The 23,278-nt window shown below is 37.6% G+C and overlaps 1 protein-coding gene across 1 annotated transcript in view; it reads right to left on the bottom strand.

Moving 5' to 3' along the window:
- The window catches only part of LOC145989727 (uncharacterized), a 233,195-nt gene that overhangs the window by 42,853 nt on the left and 167,064 nt on the right, over positions 1 to 23,278 (bottom strand). Inside the window, exon 6 of the mRNA XM_083124993.1 lies at positions 5,148 to 5,226. Coding sequence (XP_082981119.1) covers positions 5,148 to 5,226 — 79 coding nt within the window. The remainder of the gene's footprint in view (positions 1 to 5,147; positions 5,227 to 23,278) is intronic.

Below are 23,278 nucleotides of genomic sequence, written 5' to 3'. Positions count from 1 at the left end.
TGTTGCTTGTGACATTCTTAGTGGGCCAACGCCGACGAAATTACAAATGCGTTTGTCTTTCTCGCAGATGACCTATCGGGGATTGTCACGGATGTGGCGACCATCTGCATTGCTTGCGAAATGGTACTTTTAAATGGGGACGCTTTCTGCGCTGCGAGATTTCTTTATCAGTGGAAGAGAAGTTTCTTTAAAATGGTATACTTCGTTTTCAAACCAGCAATTTCCATTTAGAAACAAAATGTCCTTAATTTCTTGTTACCAAAACAATGGATTACCAAACTTTCTTCCAAGTGCTGAAACGTGAATATCCTCCTGTTATCCCTAAAATCATATTTATATTGACTGAAACTGCGTTGAATATCACAAAGTATTGGGAGTATATTTAAAATATGCAATCGATTTCACCGCGAAAGCTCAAGCTTGCATTCTTTATTTTTGGCAAAAGATTGCTTGAATAACAGATGCACGTTTATTGTCAAGATTTAAAATAAACAGAGAGTACAAAACGAACATGATACGGGTGAACGGAAAATCTTTGATATTTAACCCATGAATATGGAATAGAAGTTGGAAATTATTTGAAAGTATGGAAATTATATGTAAAAATAACTAAAAACATGTAATGAAAGCTATGGATAATAAAAATATCATTTTTGGAGCTTACATACCACGATTCGCAAAGATAACATCAAATAACATTAGTATCATTTGAAGATATGTGTTTACATATAAATGCGTTCCCTGTTAATATTATTTATCAGATGACTATGGTCTCAAAGGTTTAAGAAGCCTAAACTTTATAACCTATTCCACGTATCCATTCCGGGTAAACGTAAGTTGTGCAGTCAACGAATTTAACAGTACCGTGACATGATTCTAGAGAAGAGGTTCTTTGTATCTTCATTTCCTCAACTTTCGTCTTATTTTTATATCGGTAGGTTTATGACAACAATGGAGAGAAAATCATGGAAGAAAATAACACACACTTTACTTGTCCTGAATTCGAATCCAGCATCAATATTTTCAACCTATGCACGTTAACCCCTATAGAACATGAAGCAGTATACTACATATTGTTTATATAACAAAACTATGTAAATGTTGGTTAGAATGACTTCCGCGAGAAAATCGCAACTTCCAAGTGCCATACGTAGATCCAGGGGTGTAGTCGATGGTTTGATGTGGTATACGCCATATACCCTCTGGTTAACCTTACTCATTAGTAGAGCCCGGAAGTTCAGGCATTTATTTTCGTTAAAATAGGCAGGCAAAAAGGCATTTGTAATGTGGAAAATAGGCACTAAAAATGAAAAAAGGCAAAATAAACCGAAAAAAGACACATTTGGAAGTCGCTTACTTTTATCTCTAATTTCTGGCAAAATGTTAAAATCTAAATTGGGAAGAGCATTTCAATTTTCTCCGTCTTCATTGCACATAACTACAAGGTGCTTTTTTAAGTTCTCAACATTCATTGATAGTCGTCTGTCAGAGAGAATGTTTTTCATAATAGAAAATGATCTTTCTACTTCGACAGAAGTTATTGGAGCATACATAAAACAAGCTAATGTAGCTGGACTTATTTCAGTAACAGCATTTTCACCTTTTAGAATATCACATATTGTTTTCAATTGTTTCAGGTCCTCTCATTTGCACTCACTACCCGTTTGCGCTTTTCTGCAACAGCTGATCCCTTTTCTCCTGGCACTTCCATCATCTGCTGCATAAATTCCTCGAACATTTTCATGGATGCTATAATTGTAATTGTCTCTGGCAATGCACCATAATGTGCAAAAATAAATTTGAATAGCACAGGTTTTTTTTTTCACTTCACGAATTGAAGCCGCTTCATTTTCTGGAAGAGCATCGATCATCTCACTGATTTTTTCAAGGTTGTTAGCATAATATATAGCTGCTGATATCCAGGTTTCCCATCTCGTCAAGACTGGTTGCTGAGGTAAACTAAGCTCTATCGCAACTTCCTGAAATTTTCGGGTTCGAGAGGGAAATTTCAGAAATATCTTCTTTGTGTTCGAAATCAACCTGACCACTTCAGCAGTCAATCATGCACAAGAAATGTTAACCGAAAGGCAATATCCTAACTCAGCATGAAATACTTTTTTCTCACACTTTTCTCCTCAGCAATGTTGAAACATGCGTGAGTTCAATATTACTTAAATAAGGCGAAAATTATTCACATAATAAACGGAAGAAAAATAAATGCCAACAACGTTTTTTGGGAGAAAAATAATTTATATACACATTTTTTTTAAAAAATTTGTCAAATTTCATTGAAAAAGGCAAAAAAAGGCATTATAATTAAAAATAGGCAGTGGGGTCCCAAATAGGCAAAATAGGCAAAATGAAAAGGCTTCCAAAACATTCGAAACAACATAAGAAACGTATATCCGGAAAAATTTTATCAATATATGCAGTAGATAAAAAGAGGCATTTTGCCAAACTTCCGGGCTCTACTCATTAGAGTATACATTCTGCTACAATGCGTATAGTCTCTACTTTCATTTCTTTTGTATTTATTTGTGTAATTTCGCCATTTAGCGAGCTTATTACGGTCAAATACTTCTGGTTTGTTGAGGAGGAGAGGGTAGGAATACATGACGCACGTCAGTATTTTATCGCCATCATTTGGCTACAGTATTAGCTTATTTTGTAGAAATGCACACAACTCATTTTGGCAGAACTTTTGCTACCTTGCTTGATCTCTTTGAGATTCATATGATGTCTGCCTATTGTAACCAAAACCAATATAAAAGTTTGACTTGACTTGAGATTTCATATCGAATAAGCCTCATGCGAAAGTCTAAACAATATTATTATCTCTCTTCCCCCCAATAATTGGCGGCATTCTATAATTTAAAAACGATTGAGGTACGCGAAAAAATTAGAATAATTGCTTTCTCTGTTCATTTCTTTCGTTTTTATGAGCATTTTTCCAAGTTTTTAATATTTAATGTAATTAGCAATATTATTAAAGTTGTTAAAAGTATACAAAATAATAATTCACAAAAGCAATATCAACAAGAAAATAAAATACAATATGCTGCTGCATGGTATAAAATACTACTGTAGCCCATAATGAAATGAAATGCAATTATTAAAATATGCGTTTCATATTTTTTATTTTAAAAACACCTCCCCTATTGTAATAATTCTCTTCTACACCAATTATGTGTGTATATAATTTGATTCCATCCATATATTTAATGGTAACATGGTCTTCATTTAATGTTTCACGAATCACGAATACCCTCTAAAAGTTTTTGAGATTACAGTACTGCCTGGATCCGCCACTACTCTTTGTTCCGGGCGCTAAAAGACATTCCACCGCATACAACACCAATCTCATAATGTCCAACTTGGAAATTAGAAAACAAGCTTCTTCTTCCTCTTCTTTAACGGTAACCCCCCTCGAGCAAGAATCTCGTTTTGTTTATAAGCTAATTTTCCGGCCGACTCAGCACCGCGAAATAGGCGTCTTATGTAACGAAACTGCAGTATTCATATCTCGAGTGGGGAGCAATAAATTAGTCTCTGTTGGTGGTCTTGCGGTCCATGGAGTTTTAATTATGTTTTGCCCGTTCAGAATGGCCTTTGTCTTGTTCCCAGCGAAAAGAAGACCGATCCTTGAAGGTAGCTTCCATCCAAGGCCACAACTTCTGTTCACAATTGCTGGATTAATACGTGTACTTAATAACAGGGGCTATTAAAGAAGGTAACCGTTCTCGGTTGGAAGAACTTGTTCCGTGTTAAGTGAGCGGGTCTTCTGGAATGCGAAGGTTCTGGGTTCGATTTCCGGCCATAATTGAATTCGTACCTTATTGTTCATTCATTTATTTTATCACTGGCACACAAATAATATTAACATAACACAGAGCAAATCCATGAAAAGTGGAAATATCGGGAAAAAATTCGGAATTAACCAGATTTTTTTAGTTTAACGTCTTTAAAAAGATATAAAATTACATGGATAAAACGAGTTTATTGTTTCATTTTAGTTTTTAGCATGTCTATTTCGTAACCCGTTGCAAATCAAGTGGCACAGCATTTTTTTTGCTTTTATATATTGAATTTTAAAATATTTTCAAAACTAAAAACATTGAGGATTTATTTTTGTTCTTTATACATAACACAATATATATTTCAGTGCATCAGGTTCATTCAGGGAACAGGGTTTATAATTTCAAGATTTCCACCTACAAAGACAGTTCACAAAATTTGTGACAGCATGCTTCCTTCAGTTTCTCTAACAAGTTTCTATTTTGGTTCATGGAGTTGGCTGCAAGAAGTTATTGGTGTACTAATTCTGTTTCTGTCACAATTGGGAAAGTACGCCACACTCAGTTTACAGTTAAAAAATGAAGGGAAAATGTAAGTGACACCCATGGCAAATGGATTGGCTCCATAATAAGTAAGAATTATTTTTTACATTAAACCGTGAAACATAACACCGAATTTCAATACAAAATCAATAGTTTTTAAGAGAAAAATAAAAGCGTCAAGAGAGAACACTTATTTACAGCACTATACGTATAGTATGCAAACAAACAAAGTTTGACGGTGAGTTCAATTCTTACTTAACATCCTAATTAACTATGTCAGCTGCCATGTTAACAACAGTTCAATACCGTAGTAAGCAATTTGTCCTCCAGTGTAGTCTATTAACATTTACACTTCGGTTCAATCTCCCAATGGTAGCTTCCAACTTTCGGTGTTGATCTAGCATCGTAAGGACAATTGGGTATTTCCTTTTTTAAAACAAGAAGCAACGGGGGCCCTGTCTCGAAAGTCAGAAAACAGCGGCGATGGGACTCGCTGCGCTGCAAAGCAGCTTGGTCAATCTTGGATTTCAAAAGGCTGTTACATCAGTGGGTTTAGAGTTTACGGGAGCTTTCAGACCTAAGTGACAAGCATCACTTAGAAATGAACCTTCAGAAACAAATTTAAGCTTTTGCACCGGAGTGACACCGCAAAACTGAATATATCGTTTGTCTTGTATGTCTAAAAGCTTCCCAAGTAACTTGTACAGTTTGCGTGTTATATAATCACGAAATTTTACATCCTATTAATACATGCAAATTTATTACCCACCTACTAAAGACATAAGCAAGACTGAATATAACAACACTTACCCCCGTTCGTCTATCAACGGCACGCTGCTATTCTTCTTGTTGAATGCGAAACAAGATTTAACTCGTATTCCATAGGTACCTGAAAATACATAAAACAAATACGTTATAGATACCAATACAATTTACAACACACCAGTTACACTGAATTAGATTCAAATTCATATCAACATTCTGTGATTTCCGGTCACAAGTTCAAATCAATCAGAAATACGACAATTATTTATGGACTTGATCACAAGAGAGGTTTGCTTGCAAATAGTGATACTTGTATTTTTCGTATTCAGTCTTGTAAACGTCTTGCAATCTTCAGTAAAGTCTATTCGCTGAGTGATACTACAGTAAAACCTCGTTAATCCGGACCCCGATAAGCCGGACTTCGCTTAATCCTGATTCCTGACACGCAAACGGCAAAAGGGCCCAAAAAAAGAGCAGAATGCAAGGTTTTAAATGTGGCTAGAAGTCAACAAGAGAACTTCCCAAAGAAAAGGCAGTCAACCACTGATGAAATTCTGTTTCCCGCAGACTTTGTACTGTACTGCATAGTGTATTTAGGCCTATGCCCTTTAAATACACCATAATAAACGTGTTTTGTTGCTATAAACGGAGTTTTATGCACTTTCTACTGTTATTTTAGGTTATTTCAGTTAATCCGGACTTTCGTTAAACCGGTGAACTTATCCCCCCATTAGTCCGGATTAACGAGGTTTTACTGTATTGCTATACCAATTCGCCATTGTTCATTTCAAATCAGTTTAAGAACCAGATACGTAACTAGAAAGGGGTCCTTGAACGCTCACCAGGTATCTTACATATAATAATTGTAATAATAATAATTTTAGTGTTAACATTAATAGGTATTATTATTATTATTATTATTTTTATTATTACATGAATTAGGTAAAAAGATTCGGAAAATAGATATAAAACAACATGCATTCATCATCTAGTATTTCTATTTAAGTCCACACTTTTTACCTAGAGAACACCTCTTTTTTAGTTAAATATTTTGCCTTTGTCGGTGTTGGAAATAGAAATTGTAAGTCACGTTTGCTATTGCATAGTGGTTCGCGTCCCATATTAAACCGCGTGCGTATTAGCACGAACATAAATGTGTATTTCTGTTACTTTACATCGTATTTCTGCCAATTTTGGCCAATGATGATTGATGGTTATATGAAACTGATGTAGGCGTAGGGACACGCTTGCCATAGCCGGGACTTGAACCCGGGAACTTCGATGGCGAGAACGAAATTCGACCAACGAGCCGGCTATACGAGCATCAAGTAGTCCTAAAAAAAACACAACTTTTGTTTTACTAAATGTAAAACAATGATATTTTATATTCCCTGACTTTACCAGATTTTTTTTTAGATCTCTAAATTGAATTTCATTTTCGCATGACTTTCTCGCTTACAGTTTCATTTACCTGACCTTTTCAGATCAGTGGAAATCATGATATATCAAAAATATGATTTCAATTACTACCACGTTTCACCTTCACTTATTGTTGCCTTAGTTCTTTCTGACTGTTTACATAAAGACCATTCATTATAGCCTATATGCACTACTTGCAAAGATGGTACCAAGGACTTTTTATGTCAAACATTAATTTACATGTAAACAAAGGGATAATTGTGAATGCAATTCCCTATCTACACTTACAGGTCTTTGTATTTTGCTACTTTCATGTTTATTTCGTGATTCCACTCTACTTTACCCATTGCCTTCACTGATTCACTCGCATGTCAATGATTTGAATAACAACTCAAAGAGGAAGGGGTTGCAATCGTTGAAAAACTGCAAAAAAATTATAAAGTTCTGGCTTTGTTGCCGAACAGGAAGCTCAATAAACGAGGAAGATCTGTTTCGGCAGCAACCCTACTTCCGGTATTAATTTACGCAACATGCGATGGCGCCGTACACAGGTGCTGGCACGCTATTCGGCAACATACATTTGTTTAGCAAGCACAGCATGTAAATTTCAATGCACGACGGGGTGAAGGATAGAGTTCATGAAGAGACCCTCACAAAAAGTAGGGGTTCCAGCCGTGGGCGTCACCATAAGTTTTTATGGGGGGAGGGGGACATATCAGGCCATTGATAAAACTTGAATACTAGAAATAAAAATATCATGTCCATGACAATTGTTATACAACAACAACCATTAAAAACAAACACCAAACTTATTATTATTATTTTATTGTTATTATATCCTCGAAGAGAGTTTTCTACTCGATCCACCAGATGAACAATGAACGTTTTTCAAAATTTATTTTCCATTTCGTACAGTTAGTGTATTGAAATGTACAGTTATTGTATTTTGTTATCACCTTTATCACACCTCCTTCAACAAAAACTTTAAAAATTAGAGGAAATTTTATTCAAAAAGTTTATCTTGAGTGACCTATTAAATAAAATTCTAATTTTTGGAATTTTGAAAATGTGGAATTATTCGTTCTGTGGATTAAATGGAATTATTTGAAAAATACTATTACTTTAGTTATTCTGTTCGAATACTAGCTGAACTTTATTTGCTATTATGAATACAAATAACAAATGACTGATGCAGATTTACGCTTGGGTGGGCGGTCGTCCACTTAGCTTGCCCATGATCCTAGCCTGATTTCTTGGTGAGTGCTCTTTCCTTGATTGTCGACAAAGGCTATCATCTTCCTTCATTGTATCCCCTTTCCCCTTTCTGTAGTGCTCAATCTTGTATTTTCTTTCGAAATTATCACCTTCTTTCCTCACACTGTTTCAACATGCCTACTCCCATTCTTGTTGATTATGTCTGTTTCTTGCTTTATAACTCATTCTATTTTTACATTCCTGTCCACTTCTTGCTTTCTCGCTCCTTCTATTTTTATCTTCTCGAATGCTTCTTTCCATCTCATTCTTTGTATTTTTTTCCTGTGTGTTTCTTTCTCACCTCTCTATTTTCTCTTTCTCTTCCCTGATTTTTCATTCTTTCTCTTTTTCTTTTCCTGTTTCTTTCTCTTTGTCTTTCTCTTCCCTTCCTCCTTTTTTCTGCTTTTCAATTTCTATCTATTTATTGTTTTCTCATTCCTTGTCTGTCTTCTCTTGCTCACCTCTCGGTTCCTCTATTTTCTCTTTGTTTCCTGCCATTTCATTCTTTCTCTTCTTCTTTGTGTATGTTTCTTACGTTCAAATCCTTTAGTTTCTCTTTTCTTGTCTTTCTTCCTATCTACGAGTATTTCTTAAGCACAGAGTTTCACAGACAAACTCACAAATGTTTACAGCATGTAGAGGGCATGAACATCTTTTCATAGTAACGCCTTGCTCGTCGAGGACTCATTTCGACGCTACGACCCCTCGAATGCGCTAGGGAAACCGTACGATACCAGCAGACACCTCCTGGGTTTAACCCAAGCAGCCCAACCAGAGCTTTTGTTTGTTTATTGCAAAGGACGTCGTTGTGTTTTCTTGACGCAAACAAACCCATGCTTCGAGTTCACTGAGAGTAGGCTCTCACTGCTTTCACTTTCCATTAGACCTGCACTTCGTGTGCTGCGTTGCGTCACGCCAAGCAAATAAATAATTCAATTCCGAGTTTCATAACACGCACGGCTAGACCCATTCATAGCCAACCCACCGTGTGTTCCACTGATGACTATATGCACGGTGCAGATTTTTGCCTATGTGCCCTTTTCTTGTTATTTTGCATTAGATTCTAGACATTTATGCTTTAAATTCGTTTCATGTTTGTTCCGAACTTGATAACGCATGTTTATAGACTCGTCTATGTACAGTGGGATCCATGAGTATTACCTTGCAAATTGTCCATCACCATGTTCGTGCACTTTATTTGACCCAATAACAGCTTCAACAATTAAAAGAAAACTCAAAACAAGCTGTTGACAACTTCTGCACCAGCATACATAAAAATCCATCGCTTAAAAACATACAGGATATCAGAGAAAAATTAATGAAAATAGTCATGGACAATTTGCACGGTAATATTCATGGATCCCACTGTACCACCCGTTCATTTCAATTGTCAAGTTTAGTGCTCGTTTTGTGTAGAAGCTATATATACATTATTGTAACATCAATATTAGTGTACTCCTTCGTCAATTTCTTTTAACAACCATGCATCATTGGATTAGTCAAAAGTAACAGAATATGTACACGAAATAAGATAAATACAGTAAAACCTCGTTAATCAGGACCCTGAAGCCGGACTTCGCTTAATCCGGACAGGCAAAAGGAAAAAAAAAACAGAATGCAAGGTTTTAAATGTGGCTAGAAGTCAACAATCGCATTCGTCATATTGCTCCCTAAGGGCTAAGAATACGTACATCCAACGTCCATGGGAGAACTTCCCAAACACCATTCTAAACGTGTTTTGTTTATTAACAGAGTTTTAATGCACTTTCTACTGTTATTTTAGGTTATTTAAGTTAATCCGGACTTTCGTTAAACCGGTCAACTTATCCCCCATTAGTCCGGATTAACGAAGTTTTACTGTACAATAGAATACGAAAATACAAGTCAATAAGTGTGCAGGTAATAAACTTATTAAATGTTCATTGCCTACACGTTTGGGACCTTCTGTACCTTTTAACCCCCTATTTCCATCCTTTTCTGCTGTCTGCCTATTATACCTACAATCTATAAATCCGCTCCGAAGTAGACTATAAGTGGTTCGGATCCCACTTTAAATTGCATATCCAGTCCCGATTATGACTTCTGTGTACAAAGTGGACTTAAAAACTGAAACATTTATATTATTCAATTTTATATCAAGAGCCTGACTATCTTTGCAAAAAATTCTAAGCAAACCCATATATACGTAGAATATGTAAGTTATATGCAGAGCCGGCCCTAGGGAGGAGCAAGTGGGGCACTTGCCCGAAATCCCGCGCTTCATGTGGGCCTGCAACAAATGAAAATAATTGTGTGTTTTTTACGAGTTTATAGAAGGTTGGTGATTCCAATTAAACAACTAATTTGATTTATCTTGACTTTGTGGATTGTTTTCATAATCCAAAATTACTAAAATCATCAAGAAGGGACTACGTAAAAATCATGTTCAAATACTTCAATCAAAAATTGTTAATATACAATATTCGTTTAATTAGAATGAAATCATGAAATAAAAATATCATTTTATATGAAAGAATCAAAATCCAATGAAAAGTAAAGAAAAGAGAACTATGATAGATAATATTACTGTATATGATTACAAATTGCCAGTTTGATAAATATTGAACATTACCAGTTTTGTAATTAAATACATATAATGAACGTCGTACAAGTCGCACATAGATGGAAATAAACCCTAATTTAGAAACTTTGGTTTTAACTTTCAACATTTTCAGCGGATTGCAATTAGGTCATAATACGCGACATATAAATCAATTGCTTATTAATTGTAATTATGTTTAAATTGTGATCATATAGGACACATATACTTCAGACTGAGGATTAATGATTTTTTTCAAACCTCTGAAAAATGTCTATGGACTATAAGTCCACGCGTATAATGTATGCTAATGTAATATACGCGTAATCGTAGACTTAATTTACAGCACGCCACTAGGTTTAGGGAACTTGACCTGAAAGTAGTTCCTCCTATGAAATGGAGTTGGTAGAGAGGCTCCACAATCTGCGGTCAGAACCTAACCGTGCAATGGATGAAAGCAGTGGTGCCAGGGACCTCTATTCCGCGCGGAAGCGAGTGATTAGTTGTGAATGACATCAACAGAATGCTGGAGAATTTTTGTTGCGCACCGCTGGCCAGAAGCCTTGGCTCGGGGAAACGGAAGTCAGGAAAGCTTCTCTCGCCGGACGTGGATTTTCCGGAAATTAGACTCGCTTCCCTGTCCGGCTATCTAAACGATACATTCGCCATCTATCGGAACGCTCGTGAATAATGCATGAGCTGATAACGACGGACACGATCGCTCTTTTTTTTTTTTACACCATTGTTGCCACGCACAAAGGAGAATCAGCATTATTAACACGTCTTGGTTGCGGCAAGCTGTCCACTTAGCCTCGACATACTTAAGCCTGTTGTACAGCCATCAGCAAAGGTAATATTAGGAAAACTGTCCATCACCTGTGTTGTTTTATGGAATGAAATTCTGTTGATGACAAGCAGAATGCAATTCTACAGTCCCAAAATTTTCAGAGGATGCGCCGACTTTGGGGGGCAAGGCACTTTCTGCCCCTCCCCTAATTCACGTAGATGGACAGATTTTATGTATATTTACACACACATATAATATTGTTTATGCCAACCTTGCCCCCCAAATTTACCTTGCCCCCCCTAAAATGTATTTATGTTGGCGCCTCTGGTATACACAGTTTCGTGAAACGTTAAGTGGTTCCACAAGTTTTAAAAATTACAAAAGTGGGATTTTTATGCGAGAGTCAAACATGACTGGAATTTTTCCTAACTTTCAGGGTTTTTTCTCGATTGAGGATTGAGCAGTGCATAAAATATGCATTTCGGTATATTTTTTCTATCCCCGCAAATTGCAACGTGCCATAGAGGCATGTATGGCATGTGAGGTAGGACCACACATATTCATGACTTCTAGGCTGTTTTTGGAGGTGACCACGCTCCGGCCGCCTTTGCCCCCGCGGGTTGCCCCAAATAACCATCTGTTAGAGGCTTGGTGAACCCCAAAGCCGCTTAATGCAGGTGCATTGACGTCAATTGTACCTACCGTTGATCATCCACCCTTGGAATCGAACCACGACTGCAGACCGCGACTGATTAGTTGATTATTTTACGCCGCTTTTCTGCCACTTTAGGTTAATCGCGAAGATGAGAATGAATGGCGATACGATGAAATGGATGAAGCAACAATGACAAACGCACATGGACAGAGAACAGCAGAATCCCCGCAATGGATTATACTGGCTGTGAGTCCAAACGCCAGAGTATCGTTAGTCCGCAAAATAAAGTTCAGGGTGTACTACCTGGAAAAAAGGTTCGCATTTGTAGGAGCGGCTCAAGAAATTCTTACCCGGGCGAAGTGATTTTTGAGGCCAACTACTTTCCACCCTGCTTCCTCCTCTCCCAATCTTTCTATCCTATCTATCTATTTATGGTTTTCAGTTGATTGAGGTGTTGTTTTAAGTCCACTTTATGCACAGGAAGGCTAATCGGGACTGGACCTACAGTTTAAAGTAGGATCCGAACCACTATGTGCCTCCACCAGGTATCGAGCCCGGGACGCCTTGATTCCAAGGCGACGACACTACCACTACGTTATCAGGTAGGCCCTTTATATTTATGGCTAGTGGCGTTATCAAAGGGGGGTTACCGGGTTTAAACACTCCCTGGAGCTTTTGAAATACCCTATGGAAAATGCTGTAGAAAAAAAATTAAAATGGCTAATTTATCACAGTCAAAGATCTGCGACAATAATAATAATAATAGTAATATTAGTAGTAACAGCAGCTGAATTAGTAGTAATTAAACTAATTAATTAATTATAAATATTATTAATTAATTAAAGTATAATAAAACAATGGTAATGTGAATTTGGAGAAAGTTTTAGAAATAACCCACCTTTGATTAAATCCTGCGTACGCTACTGTTTATGGCTTTAATGACGAAAAATAATATCCTTATTTTTAAAATACGAGTACTTGAAGTGTTACTGTGAAGGCGCATCCCCAGTATGCTCGTCGGAAAAGCCCAACAGAACTGCGGTGTGGAGACGTGCACGAGTAGATTTCCACATTTAATTGACAGCACACGAGAAATACTCAGTATGACGATGGAGATGTGCTTTTAGCAGGAGCTTCTGTACTATCAAGCTCCCACGGAGATTTTGTATTCGTCAGAGTAAAAAGTCGAACTATGTATAGAGGAAGTGATTTAGTCAAAGACTAGATATTAGACGATGTAGACACTTTAAACCTCGAGTACAGATGTGACGCTGGGTACAGAAACTTTTTCCGTATGACAAGTGTGGCTTTGAAATTCTGCTATGATTGGAACCAAAACCAGTAAGAAAGATACAAAATTCAAACCATGTATTCCAGCCAGCGAACGTCTTGCTATAACTTTGCGTGGTGAGATTCCTACCATTCGCTTACGTATACATGTAAGATCTGGAACTGTTCTGATTTTTATAGTCTTGCAATAATATATCTGGGATCCCATTTCAGAGGACGATCACGATTCATTCATATTAATGTTTTAACTTGCACGAACTCCATGATCAAAAGTTGAACAAACAAGATCAAGCCTTCCTTAACCTGTTTAGACATCGCGGCTCGTCCGCTCGATTTTCTTTGAGGACCAGACGACACGTAACATCGGTATAGTGGTTGACGCGCCTTTAAAGAACACGTTTATTGTAGGTATGTTTATTTAATACCTGTGCAGACCGACATCAAAATAACAGTAATATCTTAGCATCAATAGCTACATGATTTTGCAATATACTCATTACTAGAGCCCGGAAGTTTGGCAAAATGCCTCTTTTTATCTACTGCATATGTTGATAAAAAATTTCCGGATATACGTTTTTTATGTTGTTTCGAATGTTTTAAAAGCCTTTTCATTTTGCCTATTTTGCCTATTTGGGACCCCACTGCCTATTTTTAATTATAATGCCTTTTTTTGCCTTTTTCAATGAAATTTGACCATTTTTTAAAAAAATATGTTGGCATTTATTTTTCTTCCCTTTATTATGTGAATAATTTTCGCCTTATTTAAGTAATATTGAACTCACGCATGTTTCAACATTGCTGAAGGAGAAAAGTGTGAGAAAAATATATTTCATGCTGAGTTAGGATATTGCCTTTCGGTTAACATTTCCTTGTGCATGATTGACTGCTGAAGTGGACAAGTTGATTTCGAATACAAAGAAGATATTTCTGAAATCTCCCTCTCGAACCCGAATATTTCAGGAGGTTGCGCCTGAGCTTAGTTTACCTCAGCAACCAGTCTTGACGAGATGGAGAACCTGGATATCAGCAGCTATATATTATGCTAACAACCTTGAAAAAATCAGTGAGGTGATCGATGCTCTTCCAGAAAATGAAGCGGCTTCAATTCGTGGAGTGAAAAACTCCTGTGCTATTCAGAACTGAAGAATGAACTGTCGTTTATTTTTGTACATTATTGTGCATTGCCAGAGACAATTACAAAGCTAGAAAAAAGAGGTGAGACTCTTGTAGCATCCATGAAAATCTTCGAGGAATCTATGCAGCAGATGAAGGAAGTGCCAGGAGAAAAGGGGTCAGCTGTTGCGGAAAAGTGCAAACGTGTAGTGAGTGCAAATATGGACTTGAAACAATTGAAAACAATTTGTGATATTCTAAAAGGTGAAAATGCTGTTACCAAAATGAATCCAGCCACATTAGCTTGTTTTATGTATGCTCCAATAACTTCTGTCGAAGTAGAAAGATCATTTTCTATTATCAAAAACATTCTCTCTGACAGACGACTATCAATGAATGTTGAGAACTTGAAAACAACTTGTAGTTGTGTGCAATCAAGACGGAGAAAATTGAAATGCTCTTCCCAATGTAGATTTTAACATTTTTCCAGAGATTATAGATAAAAGTAAGTGACTTCCAAATGTGCCTTTCTTCGCTTTATTTTGCCTTTTTTTCATATTTAGGGCCTATTTTCCACATTATAAATGGCTTTTTGCCTGCCTATTTTAACGAAAATAAATGCCTGAACTTCCGGGCTCTACTCATTACGTTACACAGCAATTAATTCTTCTCAACAGTAAATCCAACTCGCCGACCCCCGTGACGGAGTGGCTAGCACATCGCGCTAGGATTCGAATCCTGGCCTCAGTATGGATGTTTGTTTGTGAGTGTCCATTCATCAATTTCATCATAACATCACTCATCCTCATCTTCGAAAATTAGCCAAAAGTGGAACAAAAAGCAAAGTAAAATAAAGCAAATCAACCAATCAATCAATATATCCAACTCCTTTCAAAACAAATAGCCACGCACCCTGTGTGGTTCGAATTGTAAGTCTAGTCCCGATTAGCCTTCCTGTGGATAAAGTGGACTTAACAATAAACTCAAACATATAGCCACGTTTATGTAATCAAAAACATCAAAAATTCGATTTTGGCAATAATCAAGGTGAACACGCTGGTTTGGAGCCTCTGAGAACGGCGCCCCGTCTAGGCCGCCCCTGGACATTTGGATGTCTTCACCACTTACACCCTGATGATTATTTTTTTTAGAAATTTTTATTAATTTTTAAAAATGAAAGTTATCTAACCTTGCCACGAAATTTATTATTCATCGGTTTACGTCACTGAACCTTACGAGATCCCCCCCCCCCCCGTTAATCTGTGCCCCCTGTTCTTCCAGTGACTGGCAACTCTGAATTACGAGGCGTTTTTCCTGCCATGATTCACACTCGAACGCCAAAGAAAGGTGGAAATTCGCAGGATGACAACATTTCCTGTCACGTCGGCTCTTAAACAAAATTTGCATCCCAACCACCTGCCAGGAATGCACGGTTCCAAAGCTGGTCTTCCACATTCGGGGTTCTTTCAACCAATCGCCACCCTCCAATCGCAATGCACGCAACTTCGTTTCAAGGTCACCTGCAGTTTGTTATGCAAACCCAGCCACGTATTGAGGAACAAGCATTTCTGATTCACAACGCAACCGTTCATCCGGTTCGTTTCCTAGGCGATCCGTTCCCACACTCCACATACTTGCATTGGGATTTCGTGTAGCGTGCTCAAAATCACATTCATTTATTCAAGAAGCCTTGACCAACATTATGTTACGTCACGGAGCTTAGTTCGAGTGACTCTTTTGCCTTTCAGCTTGCAGACGACAAAAGGATTTTCTCATTTCGTGTTGTTTAGATGAGCACGTTTGAATTAGATGACTCACTGGAGAGATATAATGGTAAAAATCATTAGTATTGGACTTTGGACAGAATTTGGTAAGATGTAAATGAGGTATTCCAACAGCGGATGCAGTAGTAAAAGTAATAGTGCCAGTATGTGGTGGGGATTGGGTTCCAAAACCGAGGGGGGGGGGGGCAAAGTGCAAAAACAGGGGGGCAAAGACAGTATATTTAACTTTGTACATAAGATTTAGCATAGTGCATGGGCAAAATTGGCGAAAAATGGGTGAGCAACCGCCCCCCTCGCCTCCCCCTAATCGCCGCCACTGATGTTTTGCTCAATATAAATTAACTTTAAATAAATAATTTATAGAATAATGTACTACATAAGGATTTTGTAGATATCAGAATCACTTTTGGTGAAAGTACATTAATCTCGTAATCATTTAATGGTGTTTATTAGGCTCTAAGATAGGAAAATAAAGGAAGTAAAATATATGTACTGACGGTGTCAAGCTCATACGAAAGGAATAAAAATCATGATTTTTATTCACCCTGGTTTTGCTTGATCAGGGGAGATTATTATACAAGCAATAGTATTTGGAACTGGGCTTAAATTTTAAAGTGAGATCCGAACCACTTTGTGCCTACACCGGGTATCGAACCTGGGCCCTGTTATGACCTTTTGTGCGGTGTGTAAAAAAAATGTAAAAAATACAAATTAGAAAGGTTGATTAAATATGACCAAAAAAGTAGATTCGATTGTTCCGAACATACTAATCATTAACGAATGAACGCCAATTGAAATCTAAATTGCGATGAAGTACTAACCTTTATGTATCAAACTGATGGCGGTATGTCTAAAATTTATATTTTCCAATGTATAAGGATTTGTTGTTTGAAGAATACATGTAAAGACACTTTAAATAATTTATGAAATCTTTCCGATCCGTATTCAACCATTTTTATTGTAACAAAAGACAATATTAGCTATGTCATAAAAGATGAAAGACTACAGAACAAGGGGAAAAAATATCCCTGGAATTACTACTAAAGAGTTTAGTCTTTTGATAACCCTAGCATTGTATTGTCTGAGGTCCAGACTAAGTGTTGTGAGCCTTAACACTCAGAGAATCTTTGCCTCAAGCCCAGGTAAGAACTCAGTATTAATGGACGTCGAGACGTTGCCTGAGAACTAAAGTACGAGTTTTATTAAATAAATTCCTAAATAAATACTCGATCAAACCAAAACAGTAAATACCTGGTTTCCAGATCTCGTTTTCCAGATGTGCTAAGACTTTTAAAAAATAAACTATAGTAAAAATCTACCCGGTGGTCAGAGATTATATTCAAAACCACCCGAGAAGGTTTCAATGTAGATCCTTCGAGTCTCCATGTCCCCGACAACAGGAGCAGAGGGAAAATAACAGTGGGGGCGTAACAGCCCCCTTTATAAAAAGGCTACGAAGATAAAACTGCAGTGGTATCGTAACTTGTAACGCGTTGCCTTTAGACGGAAAGCAACTTGTAACGCGTTGCCTTTAGACGGAAAGCAACTTGTAACGCGTTGCCTTTAGACGGAAAGCAACTTGTAACGCGTTGCCTTTACACGGAAAGCAACTTGTAACGCGTTGCATTTAGACGGAAAGCAACTTGTAACGCGTTGCATTTAGACGGAAAGCAACTTGTAACGCGTTGCATTTAGACGGAAAGCAACTTGTAACGCGTTGCATTTAGACGGAAAGCAACTTGTAACGCGTTGCATTTAGACGGAAAGCAACTTGTAACGCGTTGCATTTAGACGGAAAGCAACTTGTAACGCGTTGCATTTAGACGGAAAGCAACTTGTAACGCGTTGCATTTAGACGGAAAGCAACTTGTAACGCGTTGCATTTAGACGGAAAGCAACTTGTAACGCGTTGCATTTAGACGGAAAGCAACTTGTAACGCGTTGCATTTAGACGGAAAGCAACTTGTAACGCGTTGCATTTAGACGGAAAGCAACTTGTAACGCGTTGCATTTAGACGGAAAGCAACTTGTAACGCGTTGCATTTAGACAAAAAGCAACTTGTAACGCGTTACCTATAAGAGGCAACATTTCGCAATTGCATGCAGATCAGGGCATCGGCAATCAAAGCGCTGATTCATATGATCTGAACCATAGCAAGGTGTCGTGCGTCGTACAAAGGGGCCAGTATCCTCCCCCTGCATCTAATTAAAGGTTCGGCCAGCCTGGAAGAGGTAATTGGCGTGCTCGGAGACAATAGAACGTCATGGGTTCGAAAGGAAAAGTCCATGAATATTGATGAGCTGTAGTGCATCATAACATGCTGCGTGTCGCAAATGCACAAGTGGGGTGACCTTCAGTATTTAAATCACTGCTGTAACCGATGTTTCGGTTCCGACTTTAATGATGCTTCTCAGATTCACGCGACTGGTCATTTCTAAAGTTTTGCCTTTCTTCCTTTTCCAATTGTCCAGCTGACACATTTTCAATCTCGAGGTCGCAAAACGCCATTTCCGTTCTGGCCTTCGGGATATTGAATGGATATATGACCAATGGTCAATGCTAATGGTGTAGAATATTTAAAATTCATTACAAATTTACAGCAAAAATATTGGTCACCCTGACTCTATATTTCTTACGTTCAAGTACGGAAGATCACTTCCAACAATTTTCATTTTCTTTTTAGACATAGTGATTGGCGGATTTAGCGGGAGGGACACGGAAGCACGTGCCCCTTTCAAAACGAACGATTAAGTATTATAAAAGAATTGAGAGCATCATATTGCAACAAACAAAAGATGTTCGAGAATCATTTCCCGAATAGTAAAAATGTAAAACTAAGTTTAGCGTAATTACATTAATCAAGACTAAGAGTTCCTAGACATCCTAAATTACACCGGAAATCGAATCCGGAGCTTGTTGATTACCAAGGTGTTAGCTGATGGATGGTACAAAACGAGAGCATTCTAGGTAAAATATTTCCCGTGCTTGTGACAGTTTCGCCTGAGGTAATGAATTCTAGATATTATCCGCTTTCTGTAATCATTGTTAGTACAAACACCGTAAAAGTTCTTGTATTTCAGAAAAACCTAGCCGACCACCATGATGGAGCGTGCTACGATGTCAGGGGTCCTAGGTTCGAATCTGGGCACGGGCGTTATTTGTGAGTGTCCGTCAATCAATTTCATAATATAATCACTCCTCCTCATCTTCTCGATTAGCCAAACGTGGAAGTAAAGCGACGCTAAATAACAATCACAAAAATCTACTAATGCCATCACCGTTTAATTGATAAACCCTGGGAATTGATGTGAATAATTATAGAGAGAAAAAGAGAGTTTATGCCCCTCCCAGAAACAAAGATCTAGATCCGCCTATGGGTATAGGTCTGCTTCATCTACGTCACAAACTGTTGTATTGTGGCTTCGAGAAGTTATGATGGAGGACAGTTCTTGTAAACATACGGAATTCAAGCGGGGGATTTTGAACCTTGTTTACGATGGTACAATATGCAGTAGCAATTCGGTTGTTCAAACAGAAGCTCACGTTATTTCACGATATTTCCTTGTACATGAGAAACAAAAATTGGCAGCGAACATGGCAGCTGTACGAATGCTGAGCCACATGAAACCCACCTATTACCATTTAAAAAGCGTGTAAATGTATTTTTCCAATTTTAGCCACTAATATTTTTAATATGCATTCTTTCCTGGAAAAATACTAACTCATGCTACAATCTTAAAATAACTTCAATATCACAGACGTCTTTGTTATTGTGGGGAGGGAAAAGAAAAAAATAAAACTATAGTGTTTCAATTTTTTTCAGTATTTCAAGCCATTCCTAAAGTTTGCTATTAATATAAGTAGGATTAAAGTAAAATATAGCGCAATAGCTCTCTAAGGGCTAGGGCCTGCCAGAGCGGTTTTTTCATTTGTGTAGCGCATGGTCAGCGCATCGAGTCCCATCGCCGCTGTTTTCTGTAGCCTGCTATTTCTTCTTCTCAAGTAGCTTCCCAGTTGTCCTAACGACGCTAGGTCAAAGCCGAAAAATTCTGGGGGCTCCGACCGGGAATCGAACCCGGGACAACTCACAAGAAAGGTGAAAGCGCTAACCATTTGGAAACGCGGCAGCCGAAAGTAATATTGTAGTTCTTTACAATAAACAAGACCGGAAGTGTATGTCACTTTTCATTTCTCCGTGGCGTAACTTTGAGATTAAGCATGTTTTGACGGGACTTCGAAAGTGTCCTCTTATTCCCAAACACAACAGGCATGAGGAAAAAAAATCTTTGAGATTTAAGTGTATCTATGAATACTGTAATGCTCCCAAATAAATCGGTGATGATCAAGGGGTACCTTGATGAATTGGTCAGGAGCATCACCCGCACACTCGTAGTTGTCTTCTGATTACACTTGACCTTACTTGGCATTTTCTGCTCTCTTGTGGCACTCATATGATGATATTAAGCCCTTGCTGCACTCCTGTTGCTATGTTCTGATTATATTTGGCCTTTACTGCATTCTCTTCTGATTATATTTGACCTTGGCTGCACTCTTGTTAATCTCTTCTGATTATATTTGACCTTGGATGAACTCTTGTTGCTCTTTTCTGATTATATTTTACCTTTACTGCACTCTTGTTAATCTCTTCTGATTATATTTTGCCTTGGCTGAACTCTTGTTGCTCTCTTCTGATTATATTTGACCTTGGTTGAACTCTTGTTAATCTCTTCTGATTATATTTGGCCTTGGCTGAACTATTGTTAATCTCTTCTGATTATATTTGGCCTTGGCTGAACTATTGTTAATCTCTTCTGATTATATTTGGCCTTGGCTGAACTATTGTTAATCTCTTCCGATTATATTTGGCCTTGGCTAAACTCTTGTTGCTCTCTTCTGATTATATTTGACCTTGGATGAACTCTTGTTGCTCTCTTCTGATTATATTTGACCTTTACTGCACTCTTGTTAATCTCTTCTGATTATATTTGGCCTTGGCTGAACTCTTGTTGCTCTCTTCTGATGATATTTCACCTTGGCTAAACTCTTGTTAATCTCTTCTGATTATATTTGGCCTTGGCTGAACTCATGTTGCTCTCTTCTGATTATATTTGGCCTTGGCTGAACTCTTGTTAATCTCTTCTGATTATATTTGGCCTTGGCTGAACTATTGTTAATCTCTTCTGATTATATTTGGCCTTGGCTGAACTATTGTTAATCTCTTCTGATTATATTTGACCTTGGCTGAACTATTGTTAATCTCTTCCGATTATATTTGGCCTTGGCTGAACTGTTGTTGCTCTCTTCTGATGACATTTGGCCTTGGCTGAACTCTCGTTAATCTCTTCTGGACCCATGGCCAGAATAATCATCTGTGGGGCTCGTATTGGGTTGTCAATATTTATGATTGAGGTGAAATGGATGAAGGGACAAACATTCATTATCATCGTTCCGATTGGCCAAAAATGGCAGAAAAGCGAAGTAAAATAAATAAATCTCTTCTGATTACGTTTGACCTTAGCTGCATTCTTCTGTTTTCAGGTACAAAGATAGTCATAACTAGGGCTAAGGATTTTTATGACCTAAAAATCACCAAAATATGCACAATAAATATGACCTAAAATTTTAAAAATATGCACTATAATTTGAAAAATATGCCCTCATGTTTCAAACATCATTATTTAACATATGCTGAGATATTTTCACATACTATTTTTAGTTCACTTTATGAGCCCTCAGTTGCAATGTACAATTTCTGCAAATTTTCAAATAAAAATCATTGCCTATTGTCAGCCAGAAAGGCTTGTACTGAGAAAAGCTTCTTTCTACTTCGGCTGACATAGGATGAGCATATTTGAAGTAAACAGTGTCATTCGGCTCAAGTTCTTTAGTATCGAGAGAAAATTTGTATTGCATTGCAATAGGGGAGGAAGGGTAGTTCTCATAATTTTGCAGGAAATAAACAGTGACCTACACTTCGAAAAAATTCAACAATAAGCAATACTGTATTTGCTCAGAGTTATTTTGGGCCAGATTCCATATTTCAGGAAATAAACTGGGAACGTATAATTGTAAAAAAATCAGCAACTTGTGTGAACGTATTAGCAAGAACGAATCCACTTTGGAAATGGTTGTGTATATTTATTAAAAAGGCGAAAATGTAATGAACATGAGCGAATAATCGATCAAAATATGCTCTATCACGTAGAAATGACGAAATATGCCTAAATATGACATCAAAAAGCATTAATTTAATTAGTTTCTTCATAATATGAATTTCTATATAATTTATTTAGGGAACACATCACCCTTATCAAAATAAATATGCAAAGTTGTGAAAATCCTAGCCTTAGTCAAAATACTTCACCACTCCTACGCATGGTGGTACTTTCAAGGGCCAAGTTTATGATCCGTCATTGACTAACACTCTCGCAACAGCTTTCAATTGCTTTGAACTTAGTATTTTCCGCATGTAAACAAACATACGCATGTTGGTTACTTGGACAGTTGAAGGATATGGAGGTCTTTGCACGCATGCTTACGCATTCGATCACGTGTGGAGGTCCCATGCGTTCACCGATAGCATGTGAGTGACCCTCCACGGTTCCAGCTCGTTAACTACGCAACGAATCCCACATTCCACTTTGGCTGAATGCGAATCTGGGTTACCGCTCGTTCGCGTGGCTATGCAAAGTGGAGTAACATACGCCGCTTATAATGATATAAATGGAAGAGAGAGAAGCAGCCTATTATGATTGTGGAGCGATGAGCTGCATCAGCGATTAAGGAGGTTGGTGTTGGATGCAGAACGTGACACGGAGAAGGAATCTCTATATTAATTGTCAAAGGAAAGTGGTTTGTCACTTACAACATTTTCTCAAGGGCAAATTCATTACATTTGAAGGATAAAACTAACCATAAGTTTGTTCCTGAAGCGAGAAGAATGCAGTTAAGGCGCAATATAATCAGAAGAGAACAACAAGAGTGCAGAAAGGCCATATATAATCAGAAGAGAGCAAGAAGAGTGCAGCCAAGGCCCAATATAATCAGAAAATAGCAACAAGAATTCAGCAAAGGCCAAATATAAGCAGATCATAAGAGTACATCAAAGGCCCAATATAATCAGACGATAGCAACAAGAGTTCAGCAAAGGCGCAGTATAATCAGAAGAGAGCAACAAAAGTGCTGCAAAGGCGCAGTATAATCAGAAGATAGCAACAAGAGTGCTGCAAAGGCCACGTTTAATCAGAAAAGAGCAACAAGAGTGCTGCAAAGGCGCAGTATAATCAGAAGATAGC

Source organism: Lepisma saccharinum, chromosome 7 (genome assembly GCF_977018435.1).
Source record: "Lepisma saccharinum chromosome 7, izLepSacc3.1, whole genome shotgun sequence".
Taxonomy (NCBI): Eukaryota; Metazoa; Arthropoda; class Insecta; order Zygentoma; family Lepismatidae; genus Lepisma; species Lepisma saccharinum.
The sequence above is the reverse complement of the archived record's forward strand: the minus strand, read 5'-3'. Positions and strand labels throughout refer to the sequence as shown.